The following is a 21,147-nucleotide window of genomic DNA, read 5'->3' as shown; positions in this document are numbered from 1 at the left end:
ATCATCACAGTAACCATCTGACCATACACCTGTATGCGCTGGTGACGATATGGTTCATCTTGTCCATCTCAGGGTTTCAACAAGTCATGGAATTAAGAATAATACTATACTACGTATAGAAAGGTAACTCTCCGCTCCGCACCAATTCGTATAGGACGCTGAACCAAATTTCCCCCAGCCTGTTTGTTCCGCTATTTCAACTGTGTTACAGAATACAAGAAAAACTCGAGAAGAACAAGATCAATTGGCACCCGGCAATGATAAAATAAAACAAATAACGGTGTTCGAAAAATTGCTCTCAGCTAAGCGGCGGAAGAAATTTTATTTTAATTTTATATCTGAAAAATTCTCTATGAAATAACCTACTTTTTCTAGAGAGAAATTCCTATTAAATCGCCAGCGACTCTCGGATATTGCTTATTTTAGAAGCAAATATTTAACTAGGTATCTAACGAGGGACTTTTCAGGCCACGTTCTCCAAAATAATATAGATGGCGCTGTCCAGATTTAACGTGATACTAATTACTTACTTATTTTCTCACTAAGTAATTGAATACATAATTATTCTAAAATATAAATAATTGCAAAAACATATATAGAAATAATTGATGCTTTATATTTTTATGACACATTAGTATAGAATTATGTTGCTACATATATTGCTTCTCTTTATTTTGATCAGAATAATAATTTGCCTAGGTGTAATAATCATAATCATCATTTATTGGTAAAAATATTACACGTCAATATAAAAAATAAAAAATTCTTAGTAATTAGGTAACTTATACCTATAGTTACATAGTTCAAACCATTTTAAATACAATTATTATATATATTACTTTTTAAAATTAACAAACTCATCGTACGAGTAAAATGTGTGCTCGATAAGCCATCGCTTGAGTCTGCATTTAAAGCAACTGAGGGAGGGGGCCGACGTGACATCCACTGGGAGCTTATTGTACACAGTCGGACCCATCACCCTAGTGAGCTTTGACGACTTTGTTAGTCTATGTTGCTCAGGCAACAGCTGAGTCACGTTCCGCAGGTTACGGCTGTGTATGTCCATCGGTCTCGTATAGGTGGAGATATTAGAGAAGACAAACACGGCTACCTGAAATATCACTATCGAAGGCAAGGTAAGGATTCCAAGAGCCTTAAAGTGAGGCCTTGCAGACTCATCCTGCGCCACATGCACTAATGCCCTTACAGCTCGCTTCTGCTTGCGGAAGGCGAACTCCCAGTCGGCGGCTCGCCCCCACAGCTCAGCGCCATATTGCAGTAGCGAGTGAACTGTTGCGAAGTACGCGGTTCGCGCCACCTCTCTTGACACTATTCGTGCCAGTCGTCGCAACGCAAAGCACGCTCCTCCCAGTCTCTCGCACAGAGTGTCAATATGCGCAGACCACGTAAGACAACGATCTATACGGAAGCCAAGGAAGGTCGTCACGTCAACCTGCTCCAATTGCAGCCCATCCACGAGAACTGTCATGCGGGGGGGTAATTTACCCCCGAGATGGAAGTGCATAAAGTGGCTCTTGCTCAAATTGAGTGCCAAACCATTGCATATAAACCACTGGGACAGTTCCGTGGCAGCTTACTTATTAATAAAAAGGGTCATCACTTACTTGTTGTCAAGTTATGGGCCGATACTATTAAGTTTGCCATCGACACGATAAGAAGACTTACACCCAAAAACAAAGATAAAAGATGCATATTATATGTTGCCCATGAAATTAGAAGGTTAAACTAAGGAAAACCTGTACAGCGCCATCTATTTTTTTTTGAGGAAAGACCCTTATTCCTCATTCTGGAAACACTGGGTTATGACCCACGTGTTACATATACGCCGTGTGGCCAAGTAATGTCATTTAATTTAATATACTAACATAGTTTATAAGTCTCTATTGTTTTTCTAACATAATATGGATGCAGAATCTGAAATAAATATTTTATTATTATCATTATAACTTTAACAGCCTTTAACAGCCTCCGTGGTCTAGTGGTTAGAGCGTTAGGCTCACGATCTGGAGGCCCGGGTCCGATTCCCGTTGAGACATTGTCGAAATCACTTTGTGAGACTGTCCTTTGTTTGGTAAGGACTTTTCAGGCTCGAATCACCTGATTGTTCGAAAAAGTAAGATGATTCCGTGCTTCGGAGGGCACGTTAAGCCGTTGATCCCGGCTATTAGCCGTAAAAACACTTCCACCAACCCGCAGTGGAGCAGCGTGGTGGAGTATGCTCCATACCCCCTACGGTTGATTGAGGGGAGGGCTGTGCCCAGCAGTGGGACGTATATTTTAGCATTATTTCGTATGGCTGGTGGTTGTATCCGCCCCTGATTTCCAGCATGGATTTATGTCTCTGGTATGATTTGTATGGAATTAAAGTCAAGTAGTTATTTACGGAACTTATTTGTTTATTCATTAATTTAATATTTTATTGTACACAGTACAGGCCATAGATAGAATAAATACAATTTAGAGGCGTGAAAACAGACAAATGTTTATAAAAAGATTTATTAACTATGAAACTTTGGTATATTTTATATCGCAAAATAAATCAAGTCAGAATAACTAATTAAAAGCAAAAATGGAGTCATATAATTATATTTATTTGTTACCAACATCAGTGTCACCAAACTGACCATTCTTTAGTACAGTCATGAGCAATATAATGTACCCACTTTAGGAATCTGTCGCACAAACATATTTGACATTTAGTGAGACTTACAGTTCAATTTGTCAAAAAAGTTAATGTGACATGGTACCAAAGTGTATACATATTTAATGCTCGTGACCGTACAATGACCACTTAATTCATGTTTTTATAGAAGATCTTAGTGACATCGTATCGATTACTGAGGGGGATGATTCAGACCATGATTCTGAGTTAATATTAAGTAGAATTTTTCGTAGAAAAATTCATGACTTTTTAGTTATTAATGTCAGTTTTATACTTTTGCGATGGAAAATTCCACTTGATATTAACTCTGAATAATGAGCTGAATCATCCCTCTCAGGATTCGTTACGATGTCACTTACACCCCGTACAAATTAATACATACAGGTAGCTATACAAGTAGGTATGGGTGTTAGTAACACCGTAACGAATACTGAGCGGGATGGTTCAGACCATGATTCTGAGTTGATATCAAGTGGAATTTCTTGTCGGATAATTCACGGAAATTTTAGTGTTTTTTAAAATTATTTTCAGTTCCACACTTTGCGATGGAAAATTCCACTTGATGTCAACCAGAATCATGGTCTGAATCATCCCTCAGTGTTCGTTACGATGTCACTAACAGCCTGTATAAAAAAGTGACTGATAAATAAACATAACAGATTTTTCTCCTTTTCATGATCGATTTTTAAAATAAGGTATCAATGATGACTTTTATTAGCCAGGAAAGCAGGTAAGTGTTGGAAGCATTTGGACCATTGCTCATACAAAGTGAAGCTTTTGACATAGAATAAAGAAGTAACTACGTATAGAATGGTAACTTCGTACCAATTTGGTTTGCCGACCTGACCTCACTCCCTTCTGGTTCTCAGTTTAGTCTCTAATGGTCTTAAGCTGCTCAGGAGAAAGGGGGAGAGCGCGCGGAGAATGTCTCGCTCCCACTTGGTGGTCCAGTGGTTGAGCGTTGGGTTCACGATCCGGAGGCCCCGGGTTCGAATCCCGGTGGGGACATAACACAAAAATATCTTTATGATCCCCAGTTTGGTTAGGACATTACAGGCTGATCACCTGATTGTCCGAAAGTAAGATGATCCGCGCTTCGGAAGGCACGTTAAGCCGTTGGTCCCGGTTACTACTTACTGATGTAAGTATGTAGTTACACGAGCCATGTTAGGGGCCTTTGGTGGCTCAGTAGAAACCCTGATACCAGGGTTGATGAGGCTGGTATTCCACCTCACAACCCACACTATAAGAAGAAGACTCGCGTGTTAGGCCAGATGAGATTTTTGTATGGACTGTCCGGGATTTTAGTTTACAAAAAAGGAGAAAAATGTATATATTGATAAAATTACTTCAAGTTTACACTTGTTCAGTAATCACTGGATCTTCGCTGGGATCATGACACAGACCAGGTCTCCGTCATCATTCTTCAGCTCCCACTTCACGTCCACCCTCACTTTGGGGTAAGACTTGAGGACTGGTAATGTCGCGACGTAACTCGCTTTTACGCCAGGCTGTGGACAATGTTACGTGGTTAATAAAAAAAAAAGAAAAATAATAGATGGATGATTGCGTGCTTCGGAAGACACGTTAAGCCTAAGATCCGGGCGGGCTACCGTCATAATCCCAATCAATTGAAAATATAATGTACTTAACCTAGTCATGAATACCAAAGAACCAAACTACTTATGGATCACAAAGTGTTTTTAAAGTCACAGGGATTCGAACCCGGGACATCTGGATCGTATGCCACCCACCACTCAACCACTGATCCATGGAGGCCGATAAAGTATGTATAGTTATCTTATATGTTATATAATTTATCTCATCACACAGGCCCAAAAAGAAGTTTAGAGTTCCGTACCTCAAAAGGAAAACGGAACTCATAAGATTACCGAATCGGGTTAGTGACAAATGTTACAAATAGATTACATAAACTGCCTATATACGTCCCACTGCTGGGCACAGGCCTTCCCTCAATCAACCGGAGGGGGTATGGAGCATACTCCACCACGCTGCTCCACTGCGGGTTGGTGGAGGTGCTTTTACGGCTAATAGCCGGGACCAACGGCTTAACGTGCCCTCCGAAGCACGGAATCATCTTACTTTTTCGGACAATCAGGTGATTCAAGCCTGAAAAGTCCTTACCAAACAAAGGACAGTCTCACAAAGTGATTTCGACAATGTCCCCATCGGGAATCGAACCCGGACCTCCAGATCGTGAGCTTAACGCTCTTACCACTAGACCACGGAGGCTGTTACAAATAGATTAACAAGTCACTATTTGTAATTCACCTCACAACCCGCACGATAGAAGAGATTTGTTTTTAATAAGTTTAGTGTTTATGCTTGTTTACCTAATTTGTTTTTAGTCTACTTGTGGAAACCTATCATTGGCTCTTCTGTATCCTATATATTTTTGTATGTACTATAATGTTTAAAGTAGCTGTTGGTTTTCCGAAGAATTTTGTTGTCCGTCCGTCCGTCTGTTCATCCCTTTTTCTCGGAAACGCGCGAAATTATCAAGTTGAAATTAGCATCTAATACTCGTGACTACGGTCTCTTGAAGCTGTGAAATATCAAGCTTCTTTACCAACGCTATCAAAAGATACGACCATTTGAGCCTCATTTTCTAATATTTCTCAAGGGAAACAAAACCTACAAGGTATTACTTCGAATAGACCTAGACTCACGAATATTTGGCAAAAAAGGAATGTTTTACAGCACTAGTCTGCTTGCAAGTTGCCTGGAAGAGCTACTTAGCAATAAGCCCGCCTATTTGTCTTTTGTTTTGTATTTTGTATTTTTCTGTTTGAGCAATAAAGTATTTGTTATGTTATGTTAAAAAAAAAGGAAAAAAATACAAAAATCGTAAGTTTGTTGTACGATCACAAAAATAAATATTTTTGGTGATTACAAACTTATTTGCTGTACGGCAAACTCAAAGCCTTCCTTAGAGTTGAATAATTAGTTTTGTTCATTTACGGTCGTTGTACGGAACCCTCGGCGCGCGAACGCGACTCTCACTTGGCCGGCTTTTATTTTGACGCCAATAAAGCTAAACCCAATTTATTTATACTTGAGATGTCCAAACTGGAGTAATATGTTAATAACACCCCTCTTTTACGACTTGGAATGTCGGTAAACGTCATGGATGTTAGTCGTAAAGCTGCTAGGGGAATAGGGAGTGGGCAGAGACGTGGGATAATTAACTTGTGGCTCTGTGGCTACTGTACTTTGTAAGTTTGTTACATTACTGTTGTCTCTGGGGGTTGTGGTCAGGTGCTGGTGGAAAGGGGTTACCGGGCTCCCCATTTGTCCGGCCAAGTAGTTAATGCCATCTGCGGCAAATCTACAATAAGTCACGTCAAAAAAAAAAAGAGAAACACTATAATAAACATAGTCGTTACAACTATTAATTTACCGGGTGAGAGCCGTCCGATTCGTCCGCGTCCATTAATGCCATCTGCGACAACCCTACAAAAAGTGTCGTCATAAAAAAAACATTCTCTATCGACTATAAGTACTTTACCTACTTATCATCATCAATTTAAGAGCCACGCTCTTATCGGTGCAGCATTTTCCATGCTACTTTACTTACTTACTTATATTGCTTTTTTACTTACTTATATCGCTTATAAATTCTCAAAACTTTTTTCAGATAGCCCTAGGTCTTTACGTCTTAGTTTTAAAAAGAAAACGTGGGTGGAGCCATTACTCTGATTACAATGTGCATTATTCTAGCAAATTAGTTGGTAGTTAGAAGATTCTAAGTCCATTGTCGTGTTCTGTCTCGGGACTAATTAAACGGACGTTACACACAACACGTTGGACAGAAAGGGTTACAAATGAGGAAGTGCTAGTAAGAGTAAGGGAAAAGAGACAAATACTGAGAATTATTGAGGACAGAAGAGGCAAGATGATTGGACACCTAATAAGACACGACGAATTTGTTAAAAACATCATAGAAGAAAAGAGAGGAAGGGGAAGACCAAGAAGAGCTTACATGGAACAGATTAAAGAAAATGTTAACGTCGTGTCTTATAGGGAAGTCAAGGAATTGGCCTTTGATAGACTGGAATGGAAAATGCTGCACCGACAAGAGCGTGGCTCTTAAATTGATGATGATGACCCACATTGTGTACTCTGGCATAACACAAAATGTAACATAAACAGCCTATAAACATCCCACTGCACACGGCAGTGAGACGTGGCCGCTTACTGTGGGTCTCGTGAGGAGGCTCGGTGTCGCTCAGCGGGCAATGGAGAGAGTAATGCGCGCACAGCCCGCTAGTTCCGGACCGAAAATTTCCAATAAGAATCTGATTGGACACGACACGAACTACTTCTTCTCTACTTTTCACTGATTTTACATCGATTGTTTACGAATTTTTACTCAAGATTTTTTTACTTGTGTTTTACTTTTTAACTTTGTATTTTTAATGTGGTTTGACAAATAAACCGGATCTTCACTTGCACCGCGGGTTTTCTTCAGTCCCAGCAAATAAAATCTGCATAAGCAACAGCCACTGTGACTAAAAAAAATACGGGAAAGAAAAGTGGATATTCCGTAGGTAATCTTTCGATTCCTCGAATTTGCTGCCAATATCAACCAGTATTCTTTAGAAAACGTTTCGTGCGAAACACCTTGCAAAGTGTATGCTTACCAAAGGAATTTTCCTCTTTAATTTTGATGAAGTCATACTTTCAGACACGTGGAGAAAAAGTGTGTGTACGCAAGACGGATTTATTTTTAAATTCATATTCTATTTACTTCTGGAGCACCTAGCAGTGTGATTCCTACCACAAAGATGGTTGGAAAGAGAAGGGGTGCTTTGCCCAGCAGTGGGACATAAAAACCCTACAAAAAATAAATAAAGTACTTACTTATTTAAATAGGTTAGGGTTATAAATGATTATCACCTGCTCAACGGAGAAGGAAAACATCGTGAGGAAACCCACATCCCCGAAAAATGCATTTTCGGAGGTATGTGATCTAACCTGTTTTGGGCTGGTTTTCCCTTCGCGGGTTCGAAACATCCGGACCTGTCAAATCTTCAGGTTAGGTAAGCGGTTCCTGTGAAAAACGGGATTTATGATCCAAAAATGAATTCGAAAACAAATTCGACAATAATTGGTTTAGGCCTGTGCTGGATCCGATTCTGCGACCTCAAAATGAAAGGTAAACGTTCTTTGGCGGCGAGGATGTGCTGCCGCCAAAGGATGTTTTCGGGGTACCGAACAGAGCATAGTACCCCGCTAGCCACAAGTTGGTAGTGTGACTAGGGATCGACGATCCAACAGTGTTGTGTTGGAAGTTGTATATATGCGTCTTGCCGTGAAAACTTCGATACCGCGTTTCACGACCGCTTGAAGACTGCATTATTGAATGTGGCGCCATCTGTTGCATGTGAGCGGAACTAGGTGGCCAACTAGTTGGGTCCGCTACAGTTCTACCAACTGGGCTACCACGGCTCCACATTATACCTTACTCCATGTATGCATGTAAAATGATTCACCTTGAGCGGGCAGACGAGGCCGTTGTCCTTGCAGGCGTCAGGCTGCGGCAGCGGGAACGGCACAGGCAGGTTCATGATCACCCCGTGAACCTCTGTCTCGATGTTGTCTGCTGGCGACGCTGGAACCAACACAACACTTGGTGAGGTCCATCTCACAACCCACACGAGAAAATATACGAGTAAATTAGCACAGTAATATACGAGCGAGAAACATCTACACCACACACAGTGGAGCAGCGTGGTGGAGTATGCTCCATGCCTCTGGTTAAATGATGACAGGCCTATGCCCTGTAGTGGGACATAATATGAAGGTTGGTTGTGTGTTGTGAGAAAAAATACATGCTTATAATAATGAAACGTCTCACTGAAAAGAACTTTAGAAACCTTGGAAGCTTTTGAACACCCTAACAAAATCTTATTCTTACCCTGTGCTCCCGCGTAAGTGCGAGGGAGACACATTCTAGATGCTGTCTCCCTTACTCTTTAGCGGCTTACCACCGTTTAAAACTATAAAGTTACACTTAGAGCGGGTGAGAGCGCCGCGTGATACGATATGGTGCAGGGGGAATAATTGGGTACTTTCCCAGGTCAAAGATAAATTATGAATTCTGGTAACTAAACAAAGAGAAATCTGAAGCTGACAAAAACGTTTTCTTTATTCTATTTAACTTATTTATGAATTTTAATAATGAAAAAATGTGATAATAACTGCAACATTTTGTCACGTTTTTCTATGACGTCACAGGTTGCTTTTTCATACAAATTCCATAGTAATTTCGTGTTTTGACGTTTAAAAGTAACTGGGGGGTTATAATGGCCACAACGAAGCAATTCATCTAAGAAAGCCATATTGCAATTTGACATTTGCGCATATAAAAGTAAGTGCGCAATGCAATCTGATTTGAAAGAGTAGCTGGAAACTGCCTATTACCGTTCTGTAGTATTATTTTTTATTCTATGACTTCGGTACGCGCGCCGCTTAGGGACGGTACTGAAAAGTATCGGCGTCCGAAGGACGTAATATACGATCCCGACGACCCGATTACTCTAGCCATAGAGGCAGCCAATCAGCTCGCGACACCAAACACTTCAGGACCCCCATACCGACCCCGCCGGCGTGGTCGAAGATTTCCCTCATTCAGCGCTTATCGCTATCGACCCACTAGGGTCGATTAATTCTTTCAAATATTTTTCCTCTCAGACGACGCCCTGAGCCGAGGTTCGCGCCCAACTGGGCACCCTCAGGCCTGTTGTCTTAAACGTTGTACCGGGTGAGAGACTTCATCGCTCCCCATTTGTCCAGCCAAGTAGTTAATGCCATCTGCGGCAAATCTACAATAAGTCACGTCAAAAAAAAAGGTACGCGCGCGGTTGACCCGTGTATTGTGTACTTACAAGGTGTGAACTCAATGCTGATGGTGGCGTTGCTGTTCCTCTTGAGCACACACTCCTTGGAGTTTTCCTCACACCCACTCACGCCCACGCTGTGGACTGTCGCCAACTTTGACCCTGCAACCAACAGAGAATTCAATTCTATTTACAATTTATTATAACTTCGCTTTAATTTTGGAATGCGTCGTGCCTGTTCGGCGGCGCAGAGGTCGAATGGGGAAATTGTGAGGTGGATTACCAACCCCATCAACCCTGGTGTCAGGGTTATTGACATGACTCATGTACCGACTACGTACTTACATCAGTAAGTAGTAACCGGGACCAACGGCTTAACGTGCCTTCCGAAGCACGGATCATCTTACTTTTGGACAATCAGGTGATCAGCCTGTAATGTCCTAACCAAACTAGGGATCACAAAGTGGTTTTTGTGATTTGTCCCCACCGGGATTCGAACCCGGAACCTTCGGATCGTGAGCACAACGCTCAACCACTGGACCACGGAGGCCATGGCCATTATTACTTCGACAATACAAGGAATAAAAATAAAATTGCTATTTAAGATGCTAGATTAAGTAAATTAAATTCATCGTTTTTGGGGTTATGTATACGTTTTTACAATAAAATACCAGATAATATTTTAAATTTGTCACAAAATAAATTTTAAGCTCATGTGAAGCTTACTTTATGTCAAAAGCTTATTATAAGAGTAATGATTACCTAAATTACTTATAAAAAATATTTTTTTAACAAAAAAAATACCGCCTTCATACGCAAAACTAAAAAGCAATAAATAAATTTACTTCGCACAAAGTAATAAGTACGTATTTTCAATTAGTAAATTAATTTTATAATTTTGAAGTCGGTGCCATGTAAATGCTACAACAACCCTACTACAATATCAAATTACTATGTACACACAATATTGTTAAATACCTATATCAAAGCAATACAAAACAATGTCAAACAAAAAATCACAAAATAATCAGTATTTGAAAAATATATGAATCGGTACCGACTTAAAAATCACAAAATTAATTAACTACTTAATTGAAAATACGTACTTATTACTTTGTGCGGAGTAAATTTATTTATTGCTTTTTAGTTTTGCGTTTCACGACGGGTTTTTTTTGTTAAAATTTTTATTAAAAATAATAATAATTTATGTCTATTGTCTTAGAAAAAGATCGACACAACAATGGATACTATAGCTAGGACACACAAATGCTACAGAAGTATAACTCTGCTACTTGAACTAGGAGACCTGTATCTCAGGGAGCAGTGTTCAGCAATTACATCTTTTATAACGTCAGTTGAGGCAGACCATTGTTAAACTGAATTTATTTGACAATAAACTGTGGTTAAATAAGAAATTTATTTTTATATAAGTAATGTGTATATTTTGACTGTACCGGTGTAGGTACCTGTTGTGGTTTAAAGGAACGTGCTTTAAATATAATAATCATTTCTATTCTAAACGAATTCATAATGTACTAGCTTATTTATTTTTATTGTTTATACACATTACCTATTGACTTGTTTGTGACCTAATGTATTGCCAATCGTATTGTATTTCCTATGATAACCGTCTGACGTTCAATTTATAATTACAATTGTACTGTACTCGATTGTACTGTACAGTGCTTTTGATTTTATAATTACAATGTTCTTTTTACATTGGATTGGAGAATCGTATCATATACTTAACGAAACATTTTTGAACGCTACTTTATGCAAAATGTGTAAGTAACTGTAATTATTTACTACCAATTATGTACCACATATTATGCAAAAAACGAATATTCTATTCTATTCTAAAATGGCGTTTTTCGTACTAGACGTTTGGTAAAAAAAAAACTGATTTGACTAGTTTGGCTGGTTGGTTAGTAGTGACATCGTAACGAATATTGAGGGTGCTTCAGAGTTTCAGACCAGGATTCTGGGTTAATATTAAGTGGAATTTTCCGTCGCAAAATTCATGTTTTTTTTGTTTTTTTAAATATTTTCAATTCTATACTTTTGAGATATTTATTTATTTATTTATTTATGAAATTCTACTTGATATCAACTCAGAATCATGGTCTGAATCATGCCTCGAAGTTTTCGATACGATGTCACTAACACCCTGTATTGGATTTGAAACCAGTTTAATGGAAGGTACGCCTGTGGCTATTACATATCGATGCAATGATGACACTTCCTGTAGATGTTGAACGGCTGCTCGTCATTTATTGTCCGTCAACTAACCGTGACGAACGCATCCTGCGATGGAGCAACGTCGCACATTACACGTACATTACATACCATTAAGATTCCCTTTTTTTAACGTGACTTATTTTAGATTTATCTAAAACTACTAAAACTAATTGACTGATTTTAATTACGTTTTTGACGAAGCCTGTGGTAGATGCTTAGTCTTTTTGTGTTGTTTTTTTTTTTGTAAATAAATAAAAGCGATATATTTAATACTAAATTATAATATAAATCTATATACTTTAATACAAGTTTGGGTAACAAACTAATTTATTTATAAAAATCTAAAAACAATCCTAATTAAAAAGAGCTATTATACTGTAGATGAATTTTTTTAATGATAAGTTTTAATTTTCAATACACACTTCCTCTCTTCCTTTCAACGTTGCTGTGCCCTACAGGGTCCATGTTATAGTTCCTATGCCTATGTAACACCCCATTGTACTATATGGAATGCAATAAATAATTGAGAATTGAATTGAATTGAAAATGGCATTACCTACTTGGCCGAGCAAATGGGGAACGCTGAGGGCTGTCACCCGATATAAAACTTAACACGTTCACGTAACAGAAAATAAGATATCAACTTCTCACTTGCAATGTTATTTTTCGATAAACACATTGGAATTTATACAGAAAGACATAGAGAGACTCATTGAGAGAGAGTCGTTGTCACAGTCGATACTTCGATAGTGATAGCGTATCTACCATAAGCTGCAAAAGTCCAATCAGTTTCTTGCAAAATAATAAATTAACTGGTTGCACTTAAGCCCTCCTGGTTACTTGTCGTTTCTGCAATAGACCAAAAACACATACAAACACATAAATTTTATAATTATGACAACTATTCGTTCATAATTTCACCACTGTTTACAAATACTTCGCTGGACTCAGTGACTGAACTTTTGCTCTTTGATTGTACTTACTCGTATTAAAATAGTTCTATAAGTATAACGTTAGATAATGTTATCAGCAGCGCGTTGACCTTTGAGCTTTGTTTTGCTAATGTTGCCATTAATGTTATCAATTCACAGCTTTATTGTACTTTATTATACACATACATACATAGGATCACGCCTATCTCCCGACGGGGTCGGCAGAGACCACGGAATTCCACTTCCTACGATCCTGACAGACCAGCTTCGCTTCTCCCATTCTCATCAAAGTCTTCTTGACCTGGTCTTTCTTTAAAACATCATGGATCTGATCGCGGTAAGTACGGTCACGAGCATTAATATGTATACACTTTGGTACCATGTCACATTAACTTTTTTGACAAATTGACCTGTAAGTCTCACTAAATGTCAAATATGTTAGTGCGACAGAGTCCTAAAGTGGGTACATTATATTGCTCATGACTGTACGTCTAGGCCTTCCTCTTCCAACTCTACCAGTTACTTACATCATTGTAATATTTTTTTTAATAATGAACCCAAGTTAAGAAATTAAGTTACCCCGTTCTTCACGCTTTACGCTTCACGCTTACCTAACCTGAAGATTAGACAGGTCCGGATTTTACAGAAGCGACTAAGCGATAAGGCCGCCATTGGTCATGTACGGCCACGAGTACTAATATGTTTACACTTTGAAACCATGTCACATTAACTTTTTTGACAAATTAAACCGTAAATCTCATTAAATGTCAAATAATGATAGTGCGACAGGGTTCTAAAGTGGGTACATGATATTGCTCATGCATGACTGTACCTAGTTAAAAGATTTGTAAATATTTCCTTTTATTTAGGTGCAATAAAGTATATTTGTGTATTGTATAGTGATTTAAACGGTGCGTAGGTTATCAAGGTATCACATCTGGGGGCACGGGAGTGCCGCCTCCAAGACGAGTATATTTATCAAGACGTGGTGTTGAGCACGTCTTGCGAGGTGATAGGTTAGTCAATTGCGATATGACACAGCACGATAAGCAGCATTTTTCTTTACCTCATTGTTTTCTCTAGCCTCCATTACACATAGTAAACGTATTATTGTTGTGTTAATTGTGTAAGATAGAGGTTTTCTGAGTAGTGTACCTACCTGTTACATTTGAGGTATTCAGGACGGTTCAAAAGTTTGAGAAAAAATAATTTTTCGATATGTCCCCACCGGGAAAAAAACAACTGATATCCGACTGAACCGGGGTAAAATCAGCTGATAGCAATTGTAAATGTTCGGCAGCGCGCGGAAATAAAAAGAAAAACTAAAGGAATATCACTTTTACTGAAAATATATACAAAGAAAGAGAAAATACATAAAAGAAAAGCAAAAATAAAATAACTTAAAAACTCAACGACCGATCTTGGTGACAGCGAAAATGCAAGAGAAAGAAACAAAAGACAATCATACCATATAGAAGAATAAAACAGAAATTCTTATAAACTAAGGAGATTGTATCTATATAATTTTCAAAAAGTATAAAATCCATATAAAAATGTTCGTGTGTCGTTTCATCATCATCATCATCATTATCATCATCAGCCCATTAACGTCCCCACTGCTGGGACACGGGCCTTCCCTATGGATGGATAGGGAGATCGGGCCTTAAACCAACGGGCCCAGTGCGGATTGATGGTTATTAACGACTGCTAATGCAGCCGGGACCAACGGCTTAACGTGCCTTCCGAAGCACGGAGGAGCTCGAGATGAAAACATTTTTTTTTTGTGGTCACCCATCCTATTACGGGCCTTTGCGAAAGTTGCTTAACTTCAACAATCGCAGACCAAGCGCGTTTACCGCTGCGCCACCGAGCGTCGTTTACAACAATTAAAAGACTATCATAATCTCCGTATTTTTTATCACGTTTTTTTTATTCCGGAGTCCGCACCTACCTCGAGGCACAAATTGAAGGTATTGCTCGAAAAATGATTGATCTTTTGACCTGGCTATTGGCTTTGTTCCATTTCCGCGTTTAAAAATATTTCTTTCATTAATAACGCCAATAACTTTCACAATCAAATATCCGCAATAATAAAGAAATAAAAAATAAAAAACGCTTAGTGAGGTTTCCCTAATATAGCCAGTTTTTCTCTGATCGCGTGGGAATGGTAATTTAGCTGATTTGTGTATAAATATTTAAGGTACCCGGAAGAATAGGTATGTGGCACAGAGCACGGACCATATTCCTGTCTACTGTATCTCTAGAGGTTTGTTTTTTTTTGACGTGACTTATTATAGATTTTTTATTATTATTTATTTAATTTTAAGATAATTGAATTGATGAATGTGGAGGAAGCAAGAGAAGTGTGTCAGGATCGAAGCAAATGGAATTCTATAGTCTCTGCTTACCCCGGTGGGAAATAGGCGTGAGTTTATGTATGTAAGATAACATAGATCCAATTTGTTAGTAACATGGAATAAAACATAAGAGATAATAATGTTAGTAGCGTAGGTGGTAGAAAAAACATCATAAAATTTCATTTCTTTTTACGAGTATTTTGGCCCAGTGCCTCATAATTGGGGAGTCATACCTGGCCGCGATAGTTTTCAGGATGGAGTTGGAGCTGGCCCGTAAACTGCAGAGCAACGAGGCAGACTTTTTGCGTATTAACGCGAAAAAGTCGTCGGTGTGCATCTGCGCAAACATGCCAGATGCGCTGCAGAAGCGATTTGCCCCGCAGATGGCATTAACTACTTGGCCGGACAAATGGGGAGCGCTGAGGGCTCTCACCCGGTACAAAATTTAAGACACAAGTCTGTATTGAAAGCCTTCCTACTGGGCTATGATGGCTCCACGGGTATTGTTTTTTATTTATAAGTACCAAATTTATCTTTGACCCAGCCAAACCCATTTACGTCAATCAACCATCTAAGGACTTTTAAGCAGACTCCAGCAGTTTTAGACGGTTTGCTTTGTATCTGATTTATTTAACTTATTCTGTTGATTTACAAACCACAACCAAATTGTTTTAAAACAATAACTACGAGTCATCAAGTGTTAGTCATTGCTAACCTTTTGTTAATATTGTAAGTAAACATAGGTCCGCGCTTAACCACAATTTTACCCAACAGCATGGAAGCAAAGAGGAGGGTTATGTGTTTGACCGCTATGTATGTATGTATAGCACGTCTGTTCGCACCTAACGTCTAAACCACCTGTCAGATTTAATAAATGAGGATATTAGCGAGCGAAATCAAAGATGACCAACTCACTGTTAACGTATAATAAAGAGTAAAAAAATTACAAAATTATAATAATGTAAAAACCTTACTTTACACCCCCGTTGCTATGCGCCATACGATCAACAACCTACCTAGTACCTAGGCAACGTGGATTGCCAGATCTGACGCCAACAAAGGAGATGGCCGTGGTTGAATGCCAATCTGTCGTAAGAGTTTGCTTACATACGGCATACGACCATGGGTATTTCTGAAACATCAATATTCGGAAGAATTTCAGAGAGGTATTTTCTTGTTTCACACTTGCTTTTTAAAGGGTGCCGCATAGAAATTAGCGTGACATCAGCCTATAACCACCGGACAATCGTGCGTCACCCAACAGGGTCCACATAATATCAGCGTCGTGGTTCACGCCGCGACTTGTGCTGAGTGAAGCCCTTTTATCTCATGACGTCCACCACCACCTTATGATCATTTCGACAAACATCCGTCTTGCTTTTTTGTAATTGTTTTAGTGGAAATTTGATAATGATGTTGTTGTCTTTTTTTTTGTGTGTGGCGTCCCTTTATAATAAACTATTTCTATTCTATTATATTCTATTCTACGATCAAGACGCTTCTAGTAATACCTCATTTGTTAAATTCTGACAGGTGGTTTAGAAGTTACGTTGAAACAGACGAGCATATATACATATATAGCGGCCAAACACATAACCCACCTTTTTGGTCGCCGCAGTCGGGTAAAAGTCCGTGATAATCCAAGTCGATGCCCAGTGGGACATTGGGCTGTTTAATGTTTATATATTAGGTACACCTGTTATACAAGATGGGGCTTTGTTATAGCATAAAGAATCATTTATTGTTCAATATAGATCAATGAAACACACGCCGATAAACAATTACACTTTTTCAATAATAAAATTTACGTCTTTGAGCATACCTGTAGGTTCTGCACGGCTACAGCGCCGAGCACGGCGCGAATTATGTCGAAGCCTCCGACCAATAGCCGTTTGACGTCCATCTACGTAGATAGCATTCGTATCGTTCTAAGAAATTATCATCAAAAATCCTTACTCTCACTAGGGGGCAGGTTAGGTTGTTGATACGGGCCCTCACAGGGTATTGTAGACTCAATAAGCACCTACACAGAATGGAGCTGACCGAGTCTCCTCTATGCAGATTCTGCTTAGGGGAAGATGAGACGCCACTACATCTGCTATGCAGCTGTGAGGCTCTCATACATAGTAGAAGCCGTACACTTGGGGGCCACATAATGGACCCCCAGGAAGTCATGGAGCTTTCTCCCAAAAAGACGTTGGATCTATTCGAACGGATCGGTCTAGAGGAGGATATTTAAATGTAGGGATTTAGAGTCACAATAGATCTGTCAAGGTCGCAGTGACCTCGCGGGCTGCATTCGGTCCGGCCCTCACAACTTTCAAATAATAATAATAAATTCGTATCGTTTATTGGTCGAAGCGCTCGATATAACTCGCGCCGCGCTCGGCGAGGTTGCCGTGCAGAGCCTACAGATATGCTCAAAGACGTAAATTTTATTACTTATTGAAAATTAAGTGAATTACAGACCAATGATGTATTTAATTACTATTATTTGTCTCATATATAAAAATCATTAAAACTGTACGTAAATCTTTTACTAAAAGTACAAAATTTCCTTGCTAAGTAAATTAAAAACATTGGACGTAGGTAATTTTATTCTTTTACGAAATGGCACCGTATGGTGGGATAAAGTATGCTGGGATAACCTTGAAATGCTAGCTGTCAGTTTTGAGCATAGCTGCCTGGTTTTAGTATACCATGCGGTTATCATGCAGACCCGGCAGGTCTGCTTATACCATGTGTTGTATGTTGTTTTATGTGCATGGAATACATTCCAAGAATGTTTATAAGTAAATAAAATAAATAAAAATCGTTTATTTCGGACAAAGTCTACTAGTGTTAGTAAGACATTATTCGGGCGATCATGAATACAAACTTATAAAGTGTGAAGCACCATCCACCTTTTTAGAAGGGGGGAGTTCCACCTATCACATAACGTCTTCAGGATATTGTTGGGGCTGGCTGGAATTCGCGTGAGAAGCGACTCACAATAACTAACGCAACTAACTAATTATCGCAATAGGCATGACAATGTTAATGTCATATTCTACAAGTGTACGTAGGTAGGTAAAGGCATGTCCAGCGGAAATACCGCATTAATGTGCCCAAGACAAACAGAGGAATGAACGATGATTCAGTCCTTAATGCAACTAATGTGACAAAGCAAACTGCTACTTACTTATTAGCTTTCAAGCTTCTAAAACATAAACATAAACAGCCTATATACGTCCCACTGCTGGGCACCGACCTCCCCTCAATCAACCAGAGGGGGTATGGAGAATACTCCACCATGCTGCTCCACTGCGGGTTGGTGAAGGTATTTGGGCTAGTATCCCGGAATCAATGGCTTAGCGTGCCTTCTGAAGCACGGAATCATCTTACGTTTTCGGACAATCAGGTGATTCAAGTCTGCAATGTCGAAATCATTAATATTATAATTAGTTAAGTTCTAGTATAAAACGTGATGAGGAACCATGTAAGAAATTTGAGGTTCTGAGTGCATCAGGAGTTAGTAAAAGTTCTCAAATAATTGTAAAATCATCCAATAACAATTCGTGTGTCTACTTTTAGACACTTAAAAGTTACAGCCAGTTTAAGGTGGTCCCTCAAACGAGCATGGTAGACGACCCTATCTCAAAAACCAACCAATGTTGACAAGAACTATGACTGGTGTAGATATCTCTCTTCCACGCTGGACCGATGAACAAAACGATCTTACGAAGTGTCAAATATTAAACAAACAATACGAAAAAGTAATGAATTATTGCAACTCTATGGCTCTGTGCCGAGGATTTTCTCGAAGCTTCTTTTCCCCGGATATACAGGTTGTGAGAAGCTGCAGTAGTTTTAGGCGGATGAGACGTTCGTTATGTAAAAAAATGACGATTCAAAGTGTAACTATGTTACTTACTGAATAAATATATTTTTGAATTTGAACTCTATATATAGTCTTCCTTGTCGAAACCCACAACGGCGACCTGTCTCTTCTCTCATGCGCTCGATTGTGACTGGCAAAGTCAAACTTTGTTCTGAAAACCCGGTCACATTGGAGGCAGAATAGCTGTCCATCCGAGTTGAAAGTGTAGTTATATATGGGTTTGGGACGATCCTTGCGTGTTTGGCGTTTTTCGTCGAGCTCTTTCAGACGATTTTGCTCGAAGTTGGCCACCCCTGTTTTGACACAGTATCGCCACTCAGGTCTTAAAACAGCAAGGTCCTCCCAGCGTTCAGTGGAGATATCACAAGCGGTCAGGTTACGTTTCAAGACGTCCTTGTACCGCATATATTGTCCCCCGCGTTTACGCTTTCCGCTCGCTGGTTCGGAGTAGAAGACGAACTTCGGGAGTCTACAGTCTTCATGCGGTGGATGTCATTACAAATCTTCATTATCGTATGCTGTTATTCATGTTTGGATCATAGTTGGTATCACGTGGCTTCCAGGATATGTGCCCGGTTAATGGCAATAGGCTTGCCCTTTATTACATGGGAACATTACTGGCGAGGAGTGTGTGTGTACTATACACCTCTGCGTTTCTCGTGATTTTGCGCATGTATGAGTGTTGACATATCAATGCGCATGCCATACAAACTAGCAGGTCTGAATTGTTTTAAAAGACTTTTGCATAGCTAGGTATTTAGGAGACCTATTATTTTCGGATTCCTATCCTCTAATCATCTCATCACGCCACACGTCACGGTCAATTTGAAGTAATTTATTGTAATTCAAGTGACCCGTATTGTGCTAAACCCTGACTAAATGTGTCCAAACACAAAATAGAGCGATAAGGAGTCATATTTACCACAATCCGTGTAGAATTTCGCCTGCGCACCGACCAAAACAACAGCGAGCGTGACTAAAAACATGTTGAGCACAGAAAAAAAGATGAAAATAATAAAAAAAGACGCGTTTTTCGCGCGCTAACGTGTGTGTGACTCGCGCGGTGTCGGCGTACTGAGAGAATGAGTGGTTCGGCCGCGCAACATTATGACGACCTTTCTGCCTATGTGCGCTCACGCATCAAAGATTAATCACGATCACAATAGACGTCGATACCAGCAGACATCTAGACAGTGATGCCAACTTAGCTACTTTATAGCTAGATCTAGCTATTATTTAGTGACATACAGCTACAATTTAATAAAACTGGTAGCTAAACTTCTTAGCTACTTTTCATTTCATGCTTTAACTTGCCTTTCATTGACACATTCTAATGAAGAAGTAGATACTTAGATTGTTTTCGCAAATGAGTTTAGCCAAAAATAAGCAAAGAAACCGAATAAGTTGGATAACTCCCAACTCAATCCTCTGCATTAGAGTCTTAGGAAAAGTGGAAAATGTTGCAAAAATTTGTGACTTATTGTAGATTTGCCGCAGATGGCATTAATTTATGACGCTGCATTGGGGGGCCTCCCTTATGGGGTGTTTCAACTTTAAGGCCAGATAGATCGCAACAAGTCTTCAGGTTGAAGATCTTCTTGCCCTCATCCGTCCTTTCTAATATGACTGTGGCCATGTCATATGATAGTCAAACAGACGCAGCAAAAAATATTCGAAGTCAACGAGCAACACTGAACCCCAGCTATCATCTTTTTTGACTCTCTTGTTGGAATTAATAAAAAAATGGTTTGACATTTTTAAATTTAAATTTTATTAAAATAATTACCTAATTTGTACTGTATGTTAGAGGAATTTGACGAAGCAAACAGCGCTGTGTCGCAGGTTCTAAGTTGGTTTACAGTAAATAACCTAGTTCTAAATGCTAAGAAAACGAAGTGTATTAAATTTGTTCTACCAAACGTAAAGAAAGTAAATAATAACATTAAAATTAACGACGAGAAACTAGATTTTGTTGAACACACAGTTTTCTTAGGAATTACTGTAGATTCAAAACTTCAATGGGGCCCACATATTGTATCACTAGCGGGCAAGCTAAGTTCAGCAGCATATGCCGTCAGAAGGATCCGACAACTCACAGATGTACCCACTGCTAGACTTGTCTACTTCAGCTACTTCCACAGCATAATGTCTTACGGTATTTTGCTGTGGGGTCGAGCCGCTGATGTAGAAACTA

General features: G+C 39.3%; 1 protein-coding gene across 1 annotated transcript; it reads right to left on the bottom strand.

The window, feature by feature from the left end:
- Positions 1 to 2,396: 2,396 nt before the first annotated feature.
- On the bottom strand, positions 2,397 to 20,048 carry LOC126373232 (ecdysteroid-regulated 16 kDa protein-like). Its single transcript, XM_050019290.1, has 4 exons — positions 19,876 to 20,048; positions 9,595 to 9,708; positions 8,200 to 8,318; positions 2,397 to 4,194 (listed from the first exon to the last, which is right to left on the bottom strand). Exons 1-4 carry the CDS (start codon positions 19,937 to 19,939, stop codon positions 4,057 to 4,059), a joined length of 435 nt encoding a protein of 144 aa, XP_049875247.1. The 5' UTR covers positions 19,940 to 20,048; the 3' UTR covers positions 2,397 to 4,056.
- Between the last annotated feature and the right edge of the window lie 1,099 nt (positions 20,049 to 21,147).

The sequence above is a fragment of the Pectinophora gossypiella genome, chromosome 15, assembly GCF_024362695.1.
Source record: "Pectinophora gossypiella chromosome 15, ilPecGoss1.1, whole genome shotgun sequence".
Classification (NCBI taxonomy): Eukaryota; Metazoa; Arthropoda; class Insecta; order Lepidoptera; family Gelechiidae; genus Pectinophora; species Pectinophora gossypiella.
The sequence above is the reverse complement of the archived record's forward strand: the minus strand, read 5'-3'. Positions and strand labels throughout refer to the sequence as shown.